The 16,233-nt window shown below is 52.9% G+C and overlaps 1 protein-coding gene across 2 annotated transcripts in view; it reads right to left on the bottom strand.

Annotated features, from left to right (window-relative positions):
• PISD (phosphatidylserine decarboxylase) overlaps positions 1–16,233 on the bottom strand; it is a 35,878-nt gene that overhangs the window by 2,398 nt on the left and 17,247 nt on the right. The window contains exons 2-4 of one of the 2 annotated variants that reach the window (XM_077761558.1): positions 2,394–2,559; positions 515–751; positions 210–348 (exon numbers count right to left, since the gene is read on the bottom strand). In XM_077761558.1, coding sequence (XP_077617684.1) covers positions 210–348; positions 515–751; positions 2,394–2,559 — 542 coding nt within the window. The remainder of the gene's footprint in view (positions 1–209; positions 349–514; positions 752–2,393; positions 2,560–16,233) is intronic. The other variant, XM_077761557.1, reaches the window with a different exon arrangement.

Raw genomic sequence — 16,233 nt, 5'->3', positions numbered from 1 at the left:
GTGGGGGGGGGGGGGCAGACATGAGGGCCAGGCTCTCAGAGAAGCACCTGAGCCTGTGTAGTCTGGATATGGGCTCCAGGGAGGCCAAGAAGCTCCACGCAGTGATTCCTAGCCCTTTCCTCCCTGACCTATTCCCGTCCTTCACCCAGACAACCAGTCCAGCTCTGCTACAACAGGGCTGTGGGGACCACTGCCAGGCACTAACCCACCTGGAGGGAAGGGCAGGTCCTCCATGGAGTTGCGCGGACCAAGGAACGACTCCAGCGAGTAGGTGACCCCCTTCACCTGCTCCACTTCACAGTTCTTCACCTGCCCAAAGTTCAGGATCTTCCCATCTGACGGGCTGATCTGAAAGGGCAGAGAAAGGCTTGCCACTAAGGGAGGCAGGGGGACTCCCCAAGCCTGAGAGGAGTACCCCTGGGTCATCTGTGGAGGCTGCTGGGACTGGTTCCCAAAGGCATGGGCAACAATCCTTTTTCTGGAGAGAGGAGTGGAGGGCAGGGTCGGGCCTCACCACGCTGTGCAGGCCACACACGGGCCGGGCCTGTGGCTTCAGCTTGCGTCGGAAGAACTCGCTGAGGTTGCGGTAGTGGTGCAGGTCCTCCACGGCGGCCTCCTTCATGTTTACCCCGAAGGTCCAGATATACAGGCTGTACACAGGCCTGCGCAGCCAGTGCGGCAGCTCCACCTGGTTGAGGCGGCCCCAGGCCCGCGACAGCAAGCGTGTCGGCACTGACTTGTACAGGGCCACCTGCAGGCCACAGGCAGGCAGATGAGTGGGCCACCCTGCATGCCCCCTGCCACCCCCCAGTCAGCCACCACCTCTGGAGGCCTAGGCACATGCGATGGCTTTGTGATGTGGTTGTTTCCCACTAGGAACCAGACTGAGCCTTCCAAGTACTCTCACAAACCAAATACTGGCCGAGATGGTGACACAGTGACCTAAACTCAGTAGTTTCAGTCATTTTATACACAGGTCTAATAGCAACTGCCCTGGTCCCCAGGAGAGACTGGCCAGCAGTCTCACTTCTTAAGGAAAGGAGGGGCATAAATGCCTCTGATACCTGCAAAGAGACTCTGTGGCAGAAAGGGGCAGGACCCTGGGTACAGGAGAAAGTTTACAGCGCAAGCACACGTTCTGGTCCAAAGAGAAAGCAGAGGGAACATGGTCCACACAAAGTCAGGGGCTTTCACGTGAGGATGTGCTGTATCACTGTAACCCCCACCCCAGCCAGTAAGCACCCCGGGACACAGTTGCACCCTGCCCAGCCTGCCTGGGCTTCGAAGCACTCTACTGTGAGGGGCAGGTCCACAAAGCTGTCTGCACTTGAGGGCTGCTCCCCCGAGGCACAGGGGATCGGCCCCAGCTGTCTCTGTTGGCACCACCAGCCAAACTCTAAGGACCAGGCAACCCGTAGGGGGAACGTCTCTTAAACCCCAGGTGCCGCTGCCACAGTGGGACCTGCCTCTAACTGGCAGCTGCTGCCTGTCAGCCCAACCTAGACACCAAGTCCCCACGGTATAAGTATAATTTCATTCCAACTTTAAACACACATTCCCCTTTAAATAGGGGCGCCTGGGTGGCTCAGTCGGTTGAGTGTCTGACTTCAGCTCAGGTAATGATCTCACGGTTCGTGGGTTTCAGCCCTGCGTCAGGCTCTGTGCTGACAGCTAGCTCAGAGCCTGGAGCCTATTTCGGATTCTGTGTCTCTCTCTCTCTGTGACCCTCCCCTGCTCATGCTGTCTCTGTCTCTGTCTCTCTCTCTCTCTCTCTCAGAAATAAAAAATTTAAACACCTCTACAGTGCACTGAGCTAGTGGCTCCCCAAACTCCTCCCAGCTGATGCCCATCTCAGCATTGGGTGCCCTGCTTGGGGTGAGCCTGCCCAGAGAGCCCAGGGCAAAGGAGGCAGCTCTCTAGAGAACAGTGGCCAGGTGGCTTCTTCATCTAGCCCTGCCTGGGGCTCCCACATCCTCAAAGGCATCCACACCCTAAGGGACCCAAACAGGCACCAGCCTTCCTTGAATCACCCTCTGGCATCCAGGAACTGATTTGCATTCTTCCCAAAAATCACCGCGAAGCTCTCTTCTACCTGTGTACAGGGAATCCAGACACCATTTTCTGAATGCCCAATGTGGGTTCCTCCCAGAAACAGAGCCCCTAAATGGCACAAATGCAGGCAAGGAGAACAGGCAGTGCATAGCAAGCCCTCGGGGCCACCAACCAGCCGGGCCTTCCCAACCAACTTACCTGTCAAGATGACCATCTGGGGGATTCAGTACCCACACCCTCACCTCTAATCTGACAACTGTCTCCTTCTCCGTTCCATGTCCTGGGTACCAACCTCAGGCCTGCCCCCAGGCCGGCCGGGCCAGCAGCCTGTGCACACTTACCCTGCTCACGGGCCTCCATCCCACCCGGCTGAGAGGTCTGAGGGCACCGAAGGGCAGGAGGTAGTAGAGAACCGTCAGGGGCCAGGAGCGCAGTTTCAGGGCAGGTCTGGACATACAGCTCAACTGTCCCAGCCTCCGCCTGAGGGCCAGCTGGGGGAAGTGCAACCTGCAGAGCAGATGTCCGTGCACGGCCAGGTCAGCAGTCAGGGTCTGGGAGGCCCCACCCTGCCTTCAGCAAGCTTGCCTCTCTGTGGAGTCCAGTAGCACTGCCACGGCCCCTCAACACAACCCCATTCTGATTTGGAGGCTCAGATGCCTCTGGTCAGTAGACTCTCATCCTAGTCTCTCCCATCTGCCTACCAGCTTAGAAGAACTAGGAATTGGGGGCAGCATGGGGAAGCTGCCTCACAGCCCCCCACTCTGCCCACAGAGGTGCCAGGGAGACACAGTCTGATCTGGAACCCCAGCAGTGCAGAAGCGCACAAAATTGGGGAGCTACACTACCATCACACTGCAGGATCTGGGAAAATCTCCTCATGGCTCCAGGCTTCTTGTTTCCTCATCAGATAAATTAAGGGACTGGGCCTGGCAAGACCCCAAAAGAAAACACCATTGAACACGTACCTGCACTACACGTACACCCCTAACAACTAAAGCTCCATCCACCTGCCTGGTCTTTCTCCATCAGGTTCTCCAAAACGGACCCAGAGGTTGGCAGGGGGGAACAGCCCCAGTAACCCTCAGGCCACCTCCCAGGTCTGCCTGGGCCACAGACCTGAGCCAGGCCCCTCAACAAAGCCCAAATTCAGTGCATTCAGCACAGGCTCTGCCTTGTAAGGGTATGAGGCTGGAGGGGCCTTTCCACCAGAACCGTGCCCTCCTGAGATACAAAAGGGACACCCAAGTCTCCTGGCCTCATGCCTAGGCACTAGAAAATGCTTCTGAGGTCCCAGTGCAGCCATCAGGAGACCACTTTCCCACCCACTCTGAGAATGTCCCCAGGCCTAAGTTTCCTCATTTGCAAAAAGACTGCATTCAACTGGATAATCTAAGGCTCCCATCTGCGCCTGTGTGCTCTCAGAGAAGCCATGTCCTCTGCCCACAGTTGAACAAATCAAGGAACAAAGAGGCATCTCAGCTGATACCAAAAAGAAAAAAATGGAGAACCAAGCTAATGTCCAGGCACCTGCTATTCAATGATGGCAATGGAAGATGCTTCTTTCCACAGCTCACCAGATTCCCTGGGTTCATGCTCTTCCAACCCACCCCACCCCACCCCACCGTGTTTTCAAAAGGTTCAGGAAGGTAGTAGGGGCCAAACAAAGCTGAACAAATCCCTGCTGTCCCAGGGGCTTCCCCCACCCGCCCTGATTACTGCAGAAGCCCATGGACCAATCCTGGAAGAGCAGCACCTCTCCTGAACAGGGTGGGGGGCACTCGGGGGTGGGGACCTGGGAGCAGCAATTAGGGAGCAGCAGACACTAGGCCACCAGCCCGCTCTGACTCCCCAGGTACCTGAAGCGGGCTCTCCGACTCAGGCCCCCCGGACCGGGCCCCTCCAGCCTCGGGGGCTGATCCCCTGGCCCCCTGCTGCCACCTCCACCTCGGGGCCGCTGGACATGAACTCTGACCTTCCGGAGGTCGTGGCGGGGCACAGTGGGGTTAGGACGCGTCCGGCAGCATCTCACCATTTCGCCGCCGCTCGGAGCTCCGGTCCTCGCCGAGCCTCTGACTGACACATGGTGGGCGGCGCCAGGCACACTCGCCTTTGTTTCTCCTCCTTCCTCCCTTCCCCCCAGCCAGAAGCTCCTGCGCTGTCACCACTCCTCAGGCTGGCTGCCTGGTGGCTGGTGGGCCGCTTCCCAGGTCGGTTGGGTCCCGGGGGTCACTAGGTGCAGCTTAGAGGTTGGGGCTATTGTGAAGACAGGCACTGGTCACACTTGCTTGGGAAGAGCAGGGGCCTGAGGCCTTGGACACAAGCCCCTGCCCTCCACCCACTCTGTCCCCAGGCTGGGCCACCTCCCCGCTCCATCGAGCTAATGGCAGGGAAGGGACCAGGCGCCTGTGGGCCCAAGAAGGACAAGCTTGGAATCTGAGCCCTGTACTCCAGGCGGGCACCCAGCGTCAGCTTGTCTGTGGCTCGGGCGGCCCCTCCCTCACCAGGACCTGACCCATTTTCCATTCAGGTGACAAAGTAGCATCTGAGGAATGAGGGAGCAGGAAGGCAAGAGAGGCGCGGTGGAGGTCAGACGCTGGACGCCTGAGCTGCTCCAGCTCTCACCAGCTCCCACAGCTGGGCCTCAGAGCCTCCTATCCCAGCATGGACCCCCCAAGGTCTCCTCAGCAGATGAGCACACCCATGACCTGACCTGAGGGAAAACCAACCAGGACTGAGGCCCAAACCAGCCCCCTCACCCAATCTTTGCTGTGGACAGCACTCTGGCCCTGCCTGGTGATCTGGGAGGACATGCCCACAGGCCCTCACAGATAACAGAGAAGGAGAGCAAACATTCCACAGTCCTTGCTGTCTGAGCCCAGGGACAGTCAAGGACCCAGCCAGCCTGGCCTACAATCCCAACTGCAGGTTACAGAGGACAGGCACCTGCTGTCATCTTTAGATGCAGAGATGCAGGCCCCAAGAGACGCTCCCAAGGCAGAAAGCTGACCCAGTCGAGGTCCCAGTCTCAGACCAAATGTCGACACCCACACTGCCAACTGACTCACAGCAGAACAAGAGGCCCCCAGAACGAGAGCTCCCCCACCCCCAGACATGGCTCCACCCACATAAGGGTGAAAGTCTGATGCTCCGCAAAGCCACTTCAGCCAGAGGTGAAAATGCCCAGCCCCAGGCAAGTCAAATTCCTGGGAGTGCAATGTGCAGTGGGAGCCTGTGCAGGTTGACTAACATCCAAAAGTAAGCACGGATTTCCAGCCCTGACCAAGGAAATGGCAAGGCCTGGGCCACCCTGGACCCAGACCCCTCCAGCAGAGAACATCCCCAGGCCACTCACGTGAGTGACAGGACAGCTCACTGTGGGTGAGCCAGGTGGATGCCTGGTGTTACCCAGAAGCAGAAATGCACACAGCCTCTGCTGTTCCAAGGGCCAGGCCCACGGATCCATGGACACCACTGTGTCTATCCCCCATCCATACATGCTAAGCCTCCTGCTAACTTCCCCGTCTGTGACAGGTCACCTCAACTATATCACCCATGTGACAGCATACACCCCACCCCTCCATAGCCCACCAGGCAATGGGGCCCCACAAATGACCTTCTATCAGCTCCCCAGGCCCAGAGGGGTGACAGGCAGTCAGTGTTGGGCATGGTGCTTGACTTCCAGGACAAGGCTCTTTCCCCCGCTCTAGAAAGCTTGGACTGAGTGCACACCTGGGATTCACTGTGAGGCCTTGTGGAAGAGGACGGGGGCCCCAGTCTCCTCCTGCCTATTTTCCTCACTAGGCTACCACATGGGACAGTGACCACTGCAGCATGCTGCCAGAATGGCACATGCTGAAGCCCACAAAGCTAGCATGGCCCCAACCCCAGGTCCTCAAAGCAGATTCCTGCTGTGTGCCTCTGCCATTTCATTTACCCCAGGGCACTTGGCCAGGCCTCCCAGCCCACCACAGTAAAGTGGGCCCTCACCCTTCCTTCTACAGTGCAGGGTGCTCAAGGGGGCCCAGACCAATTGCTGCTATCCTAGACTCTAGAAACTGCCCCCATATGGGGCGCCTGGGTGGCTTAGTCGGTTAAGCGTCCGACTTTCGCTTAGGTCATGATCTCGCGGTTCGTGGGTTCGAGCCCCGCGTCGGGCTCTGTGCTGACTGCCGGCTCAGAGCCTGGAGCCTGTTTCAGTCTGTGACTCCCTCTCTCTCTGACCCTCCCCTGTTCACGCTGTCTCTCTCTCTCCTAGAAATAAATAAAACATTAAAAAAAAAAAAAATTTAAAAAAAAAAAAAAAAAAATTAAAAAAAAAAAAAAAAAAAAAAAGAAACTGCCCCCATATAGGGCCAGGAGGATGTCCTGAGCCCTCAGTCCTACCTCCACCACCACTCTACTTCCTCTTCCAAAATGGGTCAGGGACCAGACTGTCAGGCTTCTTCCAACTCACCAAGCATGGGCCCCAAAAGGTCCCCAGGGAGCAGACATGAATTCACCTGTCCCCAGGTAATAGGCTCAGCACCCTCTGTCTAGCTCAAAGCTCCAGGATGGAGGAAAGGGGCTCCCTGAGGCTCATGCCTTCCTGCTTCCCAAAGGCAGAGCCACTTCCTAGGCCAACACTGCTCCTGGCCTCCCCACCACAGTCCTCCACTAAACCTTCCACACCTGTGATGACCCTTGGAGCCCAAGCCAAAGCTTTCTCACTCTCTGGTTCCCTGGAGCCAGGTCCAAATGAGGAACCTGCAAGCAGGGCTCCCTGAAGCAAAAGTACAGATACATTCCTTCTGTCCCCTGTCTCAAGGACACTCTGTGGAGAAGAGTTGTGAACTGTGACCAGGAGTTTAAAGTTATCACAAGGCCTAAGGGCCAGCCATCCTGAACAGGGGAACTCAGAGACTAGGCTTTGATGGGGGAGGGGGGCAATCCAATTACTGCAATCCTGGCTGCCCTGCCCTGAGAACTAGGAGAGACCTTGCAAATCACAGGTCCTTTGTGGCTATCAGTTTCCTCATCTGGAAAATGGGAAGGGTCACTCCTCCTGCTCACCCCCTTGAGGCTCAGATCATAGCAGCGAACCTGGCCCAGAACTCTGCTCTGCTCAGAAACACCACACCTCACTTCCACCCAAGACCTGGTAGCAGCCTCATCCCCTAGACCTGACTCCCAACACCTCACCTCCATTTCCAAACCCAAACTCTGGGAGCACAGAGGTTTGCTCCCACTAGCAAGAAAGAAGGGGACAGGGTGGAGGGTTCTGAAAGAGCCCAAACCACACGGACACTTGCTGCACCTGACAAATAGGACTCGATGGCCAAACAGGACAAGGTAGGGGGTCACTTTTGTCTGGATGTGCTGTTCTGGGTATTCACACCACGCCAGTGCTACAACATCCCCCTCTACCCCTCACAGCCTGTGATGAAGACAACAAATACCCCCCTCAGTGGAATGGAACATTCCAACTGAAGTCAAATGGACAAACCCAGGCCAGTTACCAGTTACTACAGGTGTGGGGGCAGGGGGCCATGCTCCTGACTGGTTCCCTTGGACTTTGGCGGATTCAGGTTTAAGTCTTGACAAGGCAAGACAGGGATGGAGTCAGACTGTCTGCCCACCACCCCCTGATAAGCTCTGCCTGAACACCAAGGGCCTTGCAGCCAGGCACGCATCCTGCCAGAGACAACCTAAGAAATTCGCTCTTGCTCCCCCTGAGCTCCCTGAGCAGCAGAACTCTCACTGGTTGCCAGGGTCACTCCTCCTGAGCCTCAGTGTCCCTGTTTCCCCAAATCCTGTGTCTACCTGCTTGACTTTCTGAGCCCGCTTCCACCCTGGAAGGGTGGCCCACTACCTGACCCCATCCACCCCCTACCCAGCTCACCTGACACACGACACAGGCAGCTGTGTCCAGGTGGGACCACCAACCCTTCCTCCCTGTGTTCCAGGACTAGAAGCAGACAAAACTTCAAAAACAGGGAACAGGGAAAATGGATTCTCCCCAGGTGAATCAGGGTGAGCCATCTTGGGGAAGCCTTGGGCAAGAGAAGAGGAAGCAAAGAGAAGGACCCAGAAACACTCAAGCCAGCAGCCAGGGAAGGGTGGGTGGGTGGATGTGGGGACAGTGCTCCCCACAGCACGGGGCTTCTAAGAAATTTAAGAATGCTGCAAAGGAAAGGAAGCTTCCTTTGGGGATGGGGCTCTGTGAAGGGCTACTTGTCACCCCCTCCCTGGCCCTCCGGTGAGGCCCTGGGGACACCTCCGGGTCCTACTGAGGAACAGGGCAGCTTCCTTCCCTAACTGGCACCAGTCACTAAGGAAATCCAGACACCGAGGAAATCTCTCAAGCAAGAGGGGACATGGAGCCCCAGCGTTTTCCCTTTCCCAGCCAGGAGATGCTGCCCGACCTGGCGGAAGTGAGCTCATCCGGCGCAGCCCATGACCCACCATGTGGGGCAGGAGAAGCCCGCAAAGGGATGGAGACTGTGGGGTGGCCTCTCCAGCCCAGGACCCCGCAGCTCCAAAGGGCGACAGGGACCCAGGGAGGCCCCACTATGGGCTCCAGGAAATCCCTCACTCACCGGCAGGTAGTCCGCTCCCGCTGGGCGTCAGGCGCCAACTCCCAAGGAGGCACCACTCAGGGAGGAAGCCGCGGCAGACGGGCGGGGACTCAGCCTTCGGCCACTCGGACCACCCGGGGCGGGACAGAGGGCGGACACCAGAAGCCGGCAGACACAGCTCCACCCTCAAGCCAGGCCCAGCCATGGGGCCCAGGGCCCCTTTAAGAGGAGGGGCTGCGGCCAGAGAACCAGCTCCGCCCGGTCACGGGATTTCCCGGCGACACCTCCTGGGCCTGAAGGCCATCCTCCCTCCTCACTCCAACTCGGGCAGTCCCAGGCCTCTACGTGTGGCGTGTAAACCTCATCCAGGGCCAGCTTCCCGGGACTGAGCAGAAAGCCACCTCCAACTACCTTTTCTAGCCCTTGAAGCATGCGCATGGTGTCTACGTCCTTGGCTCTTTCCCACACCCCACCCGGAAGGCACAGACTGCCCTCACCTCCACCTTTGCCCCCTCTCCTCCAGGCAAACACACCTCTACCATACAAATCCCTTGCCACACAAAATTTGGGAGAGACCCCAAACTAGACTCCGTAAGCAAGGTTCCCCTCTAGCCCCAGGCTGTGAGGTGATTCATGCAGTGTCTTTCTACCCCAGTAGATGGCAGGGCCCAGCCTGAGGGGGCAGCACCTTACACCCCATGCCCACCAAGCACTCACTCCTCAAGGGATGAAGAGAATGCACCAGCCTGACATTTTCTAGGTGACACAGAGTGACGACGAACACCAAGAAAAAAAGAAAAAAAGAAAAAAACAAAACAAAACAAAAAAAACGGTGTGGAATTTAGGAGCCAGATTAACATCTGGGTAGGTTAGCACCCCATCCAGCGGTCAGACTGCCTCGAAGGCTGTCTTCATGCTCTAGGCTACTGAACAAGGGTACAACCCTAGCTGCTGCTGACCACTGAGAATCTGCTTTCTTTTTTGTAATGTTTATTTCTGAGAGACAGAGACAGACAGCATGGGGGGGGGGGGGGGGAGGTAAGAGAGAGAGGGACAGAGGATATGAAGCAGGTTCTGTGCCGAAGGCAGCAAGCCTGAAGCAGGGCTCAAACTCCCAAATCGTGAGATCAGGACCTGAGCGGAAATCACTCACCAAACGAGCCACCCAGGTGCCCTGAGAATTTGATTTCTAAAGCAACATTTGGAACAGGAAAAAAGAGTCTTTGGGCTTGCAAAGAGATGGGCAGCTGGGCCCAGGTGGCCTGGAACAGGATATACAAAGCCCCAAACACCTGTCCTCATATGGATCCACTAAGCAAGTGCTCTGTGACAAGCTATAGACCTGGGATGCCACGGCGAGGAGAAGGGCAGAAGACTGGCAGTGTCCCTCATCGTGGACTTCCATAATACCGGACACTGCCAATGCATGGCAGGAATAGGGCAGAAGGGGTGCACTATGTAGAGTTCCAGCCCTCTGGGGTTTAGGTTCCAACACAGGGGCTGCACCTCTCAGGCTCCCAGCCTGGGCCCACAGCATTCTTTGAGCCTCAGTGAGACTTAAGACCCCTTCTCACCCCAGAGCTCTAAGCAAACACACCATGAGATGGGGTAAAAAGTAGTTAAAGCACAGGAAGATAACACAGAATCCTGGCAACACTAAATTCAGTTTATCCTGGAGAACCATTCTGACTTCCCCAAAGCCACCAGTACTTCCTGACCAGGCCTAGTTCAAGTTACACTTAGGGGAGGAAAACAAAAGCATGGGTGTTCATTTGCTGAACAGCCTCTGAAACACCAATGCTCTCCCAGTAACATGAACAACAGGGACACTCCAGGTCTACCAAATCTCCTTTGTAACCAACCATTCTAAGCCTCTCAGACAGACTCGTGTTTAGAAAACTCATAAACCAGTCCACAGGTCTGTTCTGAGATTAGCCTTCTAACTTGACTTCCACCACACATGTTTCAGGAAGGAAATGCCTTCTAGATTCCAGATAATGGTTAACAAACGATTTCTGGGAAAAACAAAAGTTTACGTTCTTACCCTGAATGAGGTCTCTTCCAGCCACAATGGGTCCTCCCACCTTACTGGTACTCCCCTAGGTGGGAGTGCCACCTAGCGCCACTGCAAGGTTCTGCAGGCCCCAGGCCGCTTGGCCACCAGCACCTGTGGACAGGCATCCCACATCACTGATGCCACTGTAGCTCCTGCCTAGTGAATTTCATGTACTACTGTACCAGGGGATGAAGGGAGCAGTAGGGCATGGGTGGCAGGTGCTCTCTGCTAATTCTCATTCCCTGGGGGCTGGCAGAAGCCTCCTAATCAGGGCTGGTGGCTGGTGCAAGAAGCCACGGGCAAGTTAGCAGACTCACAATGTGCCCTCAGGCTATTTCTCCATCTGAAAGCTTCTCCCAGCCCTACCCCCTTGCATTTGCCAGTACTTCTCAGCAGTCCACCAGGAGCTCCTGGAGGAGGGGGCACAGAGCAAGGGTGGTCTGCAGCACAATAAAGGAAACAAAGTGCCTTGTGGTGGAACAGCCTGGCAGAAAGCTCCACACAGGGCCCTAAAGGTATCTGAGCTGGCCATCCTGGACTCCTTCCAGACCCGGAACAGCTTTATATGTACCTCATCTTCATCTTGTTCCTCATCTTCTACAGGCAGAGTCCTCTTCCACAAATCACTCAGAGTTGGCCCTGGGCTGGGGCAGGTGGGAAAGAGGCAAAGCACAACCTAAGCGACCTGAGAGTATGGCTGCCACAGTTCCTCCCAGGTAGGGGCCCTGAAGCTCCTAAGATGCCCTCCTGACCTTGAATGAGCCCAAGATTCTCTGAAGACAGAGCTGGGCTGTCAGTTAACCACACCTGAGCAGGTGAGCAGGATCTACTTCCCTGCCAACTTGACTGCTCACTTTAACATCCGTATTTCCTTAATACCTATTAGGAAGGAAGCAAAACAATAGAGGTATACCTTGGAGATATTGCTGGTATCTCCGCAAATATCGCAATAAAGTCAGTCAAATAAGGTATGCCTGGGTGGTTCAGTCAGTTAAGCATCTGACTCTTCCCCCACTCATACTCTCACAAAATAAAACATTTTTTAAAAACCTTTTTAGGGGTGCCTGGGTGGCTCAGTTGGTTAAGCATCCAACTTTGCTCAGGTCATGATCTTGCGGTTCATGAGTTTGGAGTCCCGCATCAGGCTCTGTGCTGACAGCTCAGAGCCTGGAGCGTGCTTTGGATTCTGTGTCTCCCTTTCTCTCTGCCCCTCCTCCACTCATGCTCTGTCCTTCCCTGGCTCAAAAATAAACACTAAGAAAAAAATGTTTTAAAAACCTTTTTTAAAAAATCAATGTACATAATTTAAATATACTTTATTGCTAAAACATAGTAACTGTCATCTGAGCTTTCAGCAAGTTGTAGTCACTAATCACAGATCATTGTAACAAACAAAATAATGAACATGTTGAAATACTACGAGAATTACCAAAATATGACACAGAAACACAAAGTGAGCAAACACTGTTGGAAAAATGGTGCTGAAAGACTCACTAGATGCAGGGTTGTCACCAACCTTCAATTTGTAAGAAAAATAAATAAATAAAAAACAAAAAGATGCAATTACCTTCAAAGCACAATAAAGCAAAAGCACCATAAAATGAGGTGTGCCTGTATTTACTGAATTTCTACTTCCTGCCACCATAGAACAAGGTATTTACACATATATCATTCTCATTTAACAACTTTATGAGGGAGTTAATAGTAGCCTGTTTACAGATGAGAAGAACAAAGCTATAGTAATCATAGAAGGTTGTAAAAATTGCGGAATATGTTCAATATTGTCCAGGGTCATGGCCCTGAGTGATACTCAGGGTATGCTGAGTGTAGGCAAATGGGGCTCCAGGCGGGTGGGCAGGAAAAAGGACACAGGGTGATGTGTGGGCACAGACTGATCTGTCCTCCCTCATTCCTTTTCACGAACTGGAATGCTTCAGCATACATTTTTTAAAGTTCTAAACTGAGGCTGGAAATAAGAAAGCATTGCTAATGCAGGGAGTGAGCATGGAGGTGGGCCCAGCTGCTCTTGACTGAGGCCTACTGTCTATGCCACTGATCCCTGAACACCTGAAACCTTGCCACAGGCCCCCATGGCTAGGCCAAAAATGAACAACAAAACCAACTTGTTATGCTCAGATGTGTAATAAAGTATTTAGAGATGAAGTTTCATAATGACTGCAATGTACTTTCAAATGGTTCGGAGAAAAATAAAAGATCTATATATATACACACAAAGACAAAGCAACTATTATAAAACACTAACAACTGTTCAAACAAGAAGTGCGTGTGTATGTGTGTGTGTACGTGTAACTCTAATCTCTCAACTTTTCTACTCTGTTCACAATGTAAGAATTGGAAGAGTTTGCTTTAAACCACAGAAAATTCCCTAAATTCTATTACTGGGGGAAAAAACCCAAGATCACATTCCACACACAGAGCATTTCCTGCTGTTAGGTGAGGCAGAAGAGCCAGGCCTCTTCTCAGCACCCGCTGCAGCTGCTTCACATGGAGGGACTCAGGGCTCAGGGCTGAACTTTTTATCTGCTGTCCACTCAGCCGGGTATATTCAGCACCCTGAAATGCCTGGCTCCAGGCTGGGTGCCTCCAGGTGGGTGCCGGTGTTCAAGCGAGAGCCCTTTGCACCTGACAGGAAAGGCCAGCTGCCAATCCCCACTTGCTCTACACCCATGGGCCTGCCTCTGTCTGTGGAGTCACCTCAGGAAGCTGGCAGGAAGAGGGACAGGAGGACTGCTTCCTCCCCAAAGGGCCCACCATTTCCAGCAGGCCAGCTTTCCCACCACATGCACCTCTGGTCCAGCAGTCAAGGAAGAAAGGACACCTTGGAAATGCTGGAGACCAAAAGGAGTCTGCCACCAGATGTCATCCTGCATGGAACTCAAATAACCTAGGTGTTCAAAGGAAGCCTTGGAGTCACCACGCTGCACAGGTGTGCACTGTAAACTTTAGGTTTACAGATGCGACACATTTCGACCCCTCTTGTTAACAAGTGCCTATGAAGGTTTGGGTTCCCTTTTTGATAATGAGGACAAAAGGACAATGAGGACACAAGGACAACATATCTGGAATCACAACTGCCACACAAATCCAGAACATGTGACAGCTGCAGGCACACCTGGTTGTCTTCTCTCCCCTGTGCAGTTCATGCAAAGCCAGCTCTCTGCAGAGAGAGGTCGGTGTCAATCACCCTCCTTCCTAAGGCCAAATACCAGGCCTGGGCAGCCTAACTGAACAGGCAGTTTGACCACAAACTCAGAGCTTTTCCAGGACACCATGAGTTCCTGAAAAGAAACTCCTGAAAGCAGCTCCTCGACTCTGAGCTCCTGCTCTAAGGGCAGGGCTTCCTCGTGGTTTGACAAGGCTGGGAGCCCTGTTTCTGGAGGAGCATGGATTCCTTGTTCTATGCTATTCAGTGTAAATGTTAAATTTACAAACACCATGAGCCAAAATAAACAGAACAAACATGTGAAAAATGCTGAAGTAGACTTGTATTTAAAGAAAAGCAAGTTACAAACTGATTTAAGGTAGCAGAGTCTAGCTGTTGCCTATTTCTTCCCCATCTCTCTGTCAAGAGCCACTCCACCTCTCCGTATGTTCAAGTCAGAAATCTTGAGTCATTTTCCCATCTCCCCCCATCCAATCCCACAGTGCATCCTGTTCACTCTCCCCTCAAAACACACCCAGAATCAAGCCCTTCCCTCATCCTGACTGAAGCCACCACCTTCTCTTGCCGGGATACCATCAGAGCCTTCCACCAGCCCCACTGTCTCCACCCTAGTCCTCCTACAATCTATCTCCTCAGCAGCCAGAATAACTGGGTCAGAACACAGATCACTCAACCCTCACTCAGAGGACAGGCCGGGTGTGATGGTGTCCTCCAGGGCTCCTACCTCTCTGCCCTCTGCGCCTCCGGCCACATGGGCTCTTGCTCTTCTTCAATAGTAACAAGCACATTCTGTCCATCTCAAGACTCTGCCTGGACTGCTTCCTCCCAGATACTCCCCGGCTCACTCCTCTGCTCCTACAGTTTCCATTCAGGTGACACTGAGTGACACACCATCCTTCCTTCCTTCCTTCCTTCCCCAACTGCTTCAGTCCCAGTCTAGCTCTAGCCCAGGCTGAACATCTGTGTCTGTCACCTGTTTAAGTCCTCTCCATGGCATTTCAACCACTTGACATGCTCATGTGTCCATTTGTTTCTTCTCTGTCTCACCCACTAATAAGGGAAGATCTGAGGACAGAAACTCTAGTGCTACTCAGTAGTGGATCTCCAGTATCTCAACAGGGCCTGGCGTATAGACAGAACTCAAACATCTGTTGAGAATGAGTGAATTCAAAGGGAATCATGTTCATCTATGACTACTTTTGTTTTGCTAATAGCCAGTATGGTTCATGTACTCAACAATGCCAACTACAAATGGGTACAATAGTTTGGATACACAGTGGTAGGTGTCCATATCCTTTCAAAGAGCAATTCTACACCCTTTAAACATTCACCCTGATGAAAAAGCCTATGTCCAATGATGTACTCTACAACATTATTCACAACAGCAAAATCTACTGGTCCACCACGATCCACTGTGGTGGCAGAGCCACTTAAAGTACTTTTGTGCAGTCTTATAAAATCATCACATATAGCAATGCATCTAAGGTAAAAAAAAAAAAAAAATGCATGACACAAAACAGGTATATCCACTTACAAACAGTGACACAGTAAGTAAATGTATGAAAAATAAAGTCCAAGATTATGTAATCACACTCATTTGGTGGGAAGGAGAGGGGATCATGACTGTCCTCCCTGTTTTCTAACATTCTGTCATAGTGTTAGATCATCTCTGTCATTTAAAAGAAAAGGAGAGGAGCTCCTGAGTGGCTTAGCTGGTTAAGTGTCTGACTCTTGATTTCAGCTCAGGTCCTGGGATCGACACTGCCCTGACAGCATGGAGCCTGCTCGGGATTCTCTCTCCCTCTCTCTCTGCCTCTCCCCAGCTTATACATGCACTCTCTCAGAAAATAAACAAACATTAAAAAAAAAAAGAAGAAGAAGAAAGAAAGAAAAGGAGATAGATTTCCACAAGGGTGCTAAGACCATCCAATGGAAAAGGACAGTCTTTCCAACAAATGGCAGTGAGAAAACTGAACACCACATGCAAAACAATGAAGTTGGACCCTTACCTTACACCATTAAAAAATCCTTAACTCAAAATGTATCAAAAACCTAAACAGAAGACCTACAATTTTTCTTTAGGAAAAAAAAAAAAAAAAAGAGAGGGTCGCCTGGGTGACTCAGTCAGTTAAGCAGCCTACTTCAGCTCAAGTCACAATCTCGTGGTTTCTGAGTTCAAGCCTCGCATTGGGCTCTAGGCTGACAGTGCAGAGCCTGGAGCCTGCTTCAGATTCTGTGTCTCCCTCTCTGACTCTCCCCTGCTCATGCTCTGTTTCTCTCTGCCTCAATAATAAATAAAACATAATTTTTTTCTTAAAAGAGAGAAAAAGGCCTAATAATTCTTAGAAGAAACCAGGAGAGAATCTTCAGAATACTGGATTCAGAAA

This window comes from Crocuta crocuta, unplaced genomic scaffold (genome assembly GCF_008692635.1).
Source record: "Crocuta crocuta isolate KB4526 unplaced genomic scaffold, BGI_CrCroc_1.0 scaffold348, whole genome shotgun sequence".
NCBI classification, from domain to species: Eukaryota; Metazoa; Chordata; class Mammalia; order Carnivora; family Hyaenidae; genus Crocuta; species Crocuta crocuta.
Note: the sequence above shows the minus strand (reverse complement) of the source record. Positions and strands in the feature narration are given on the sequence as shown.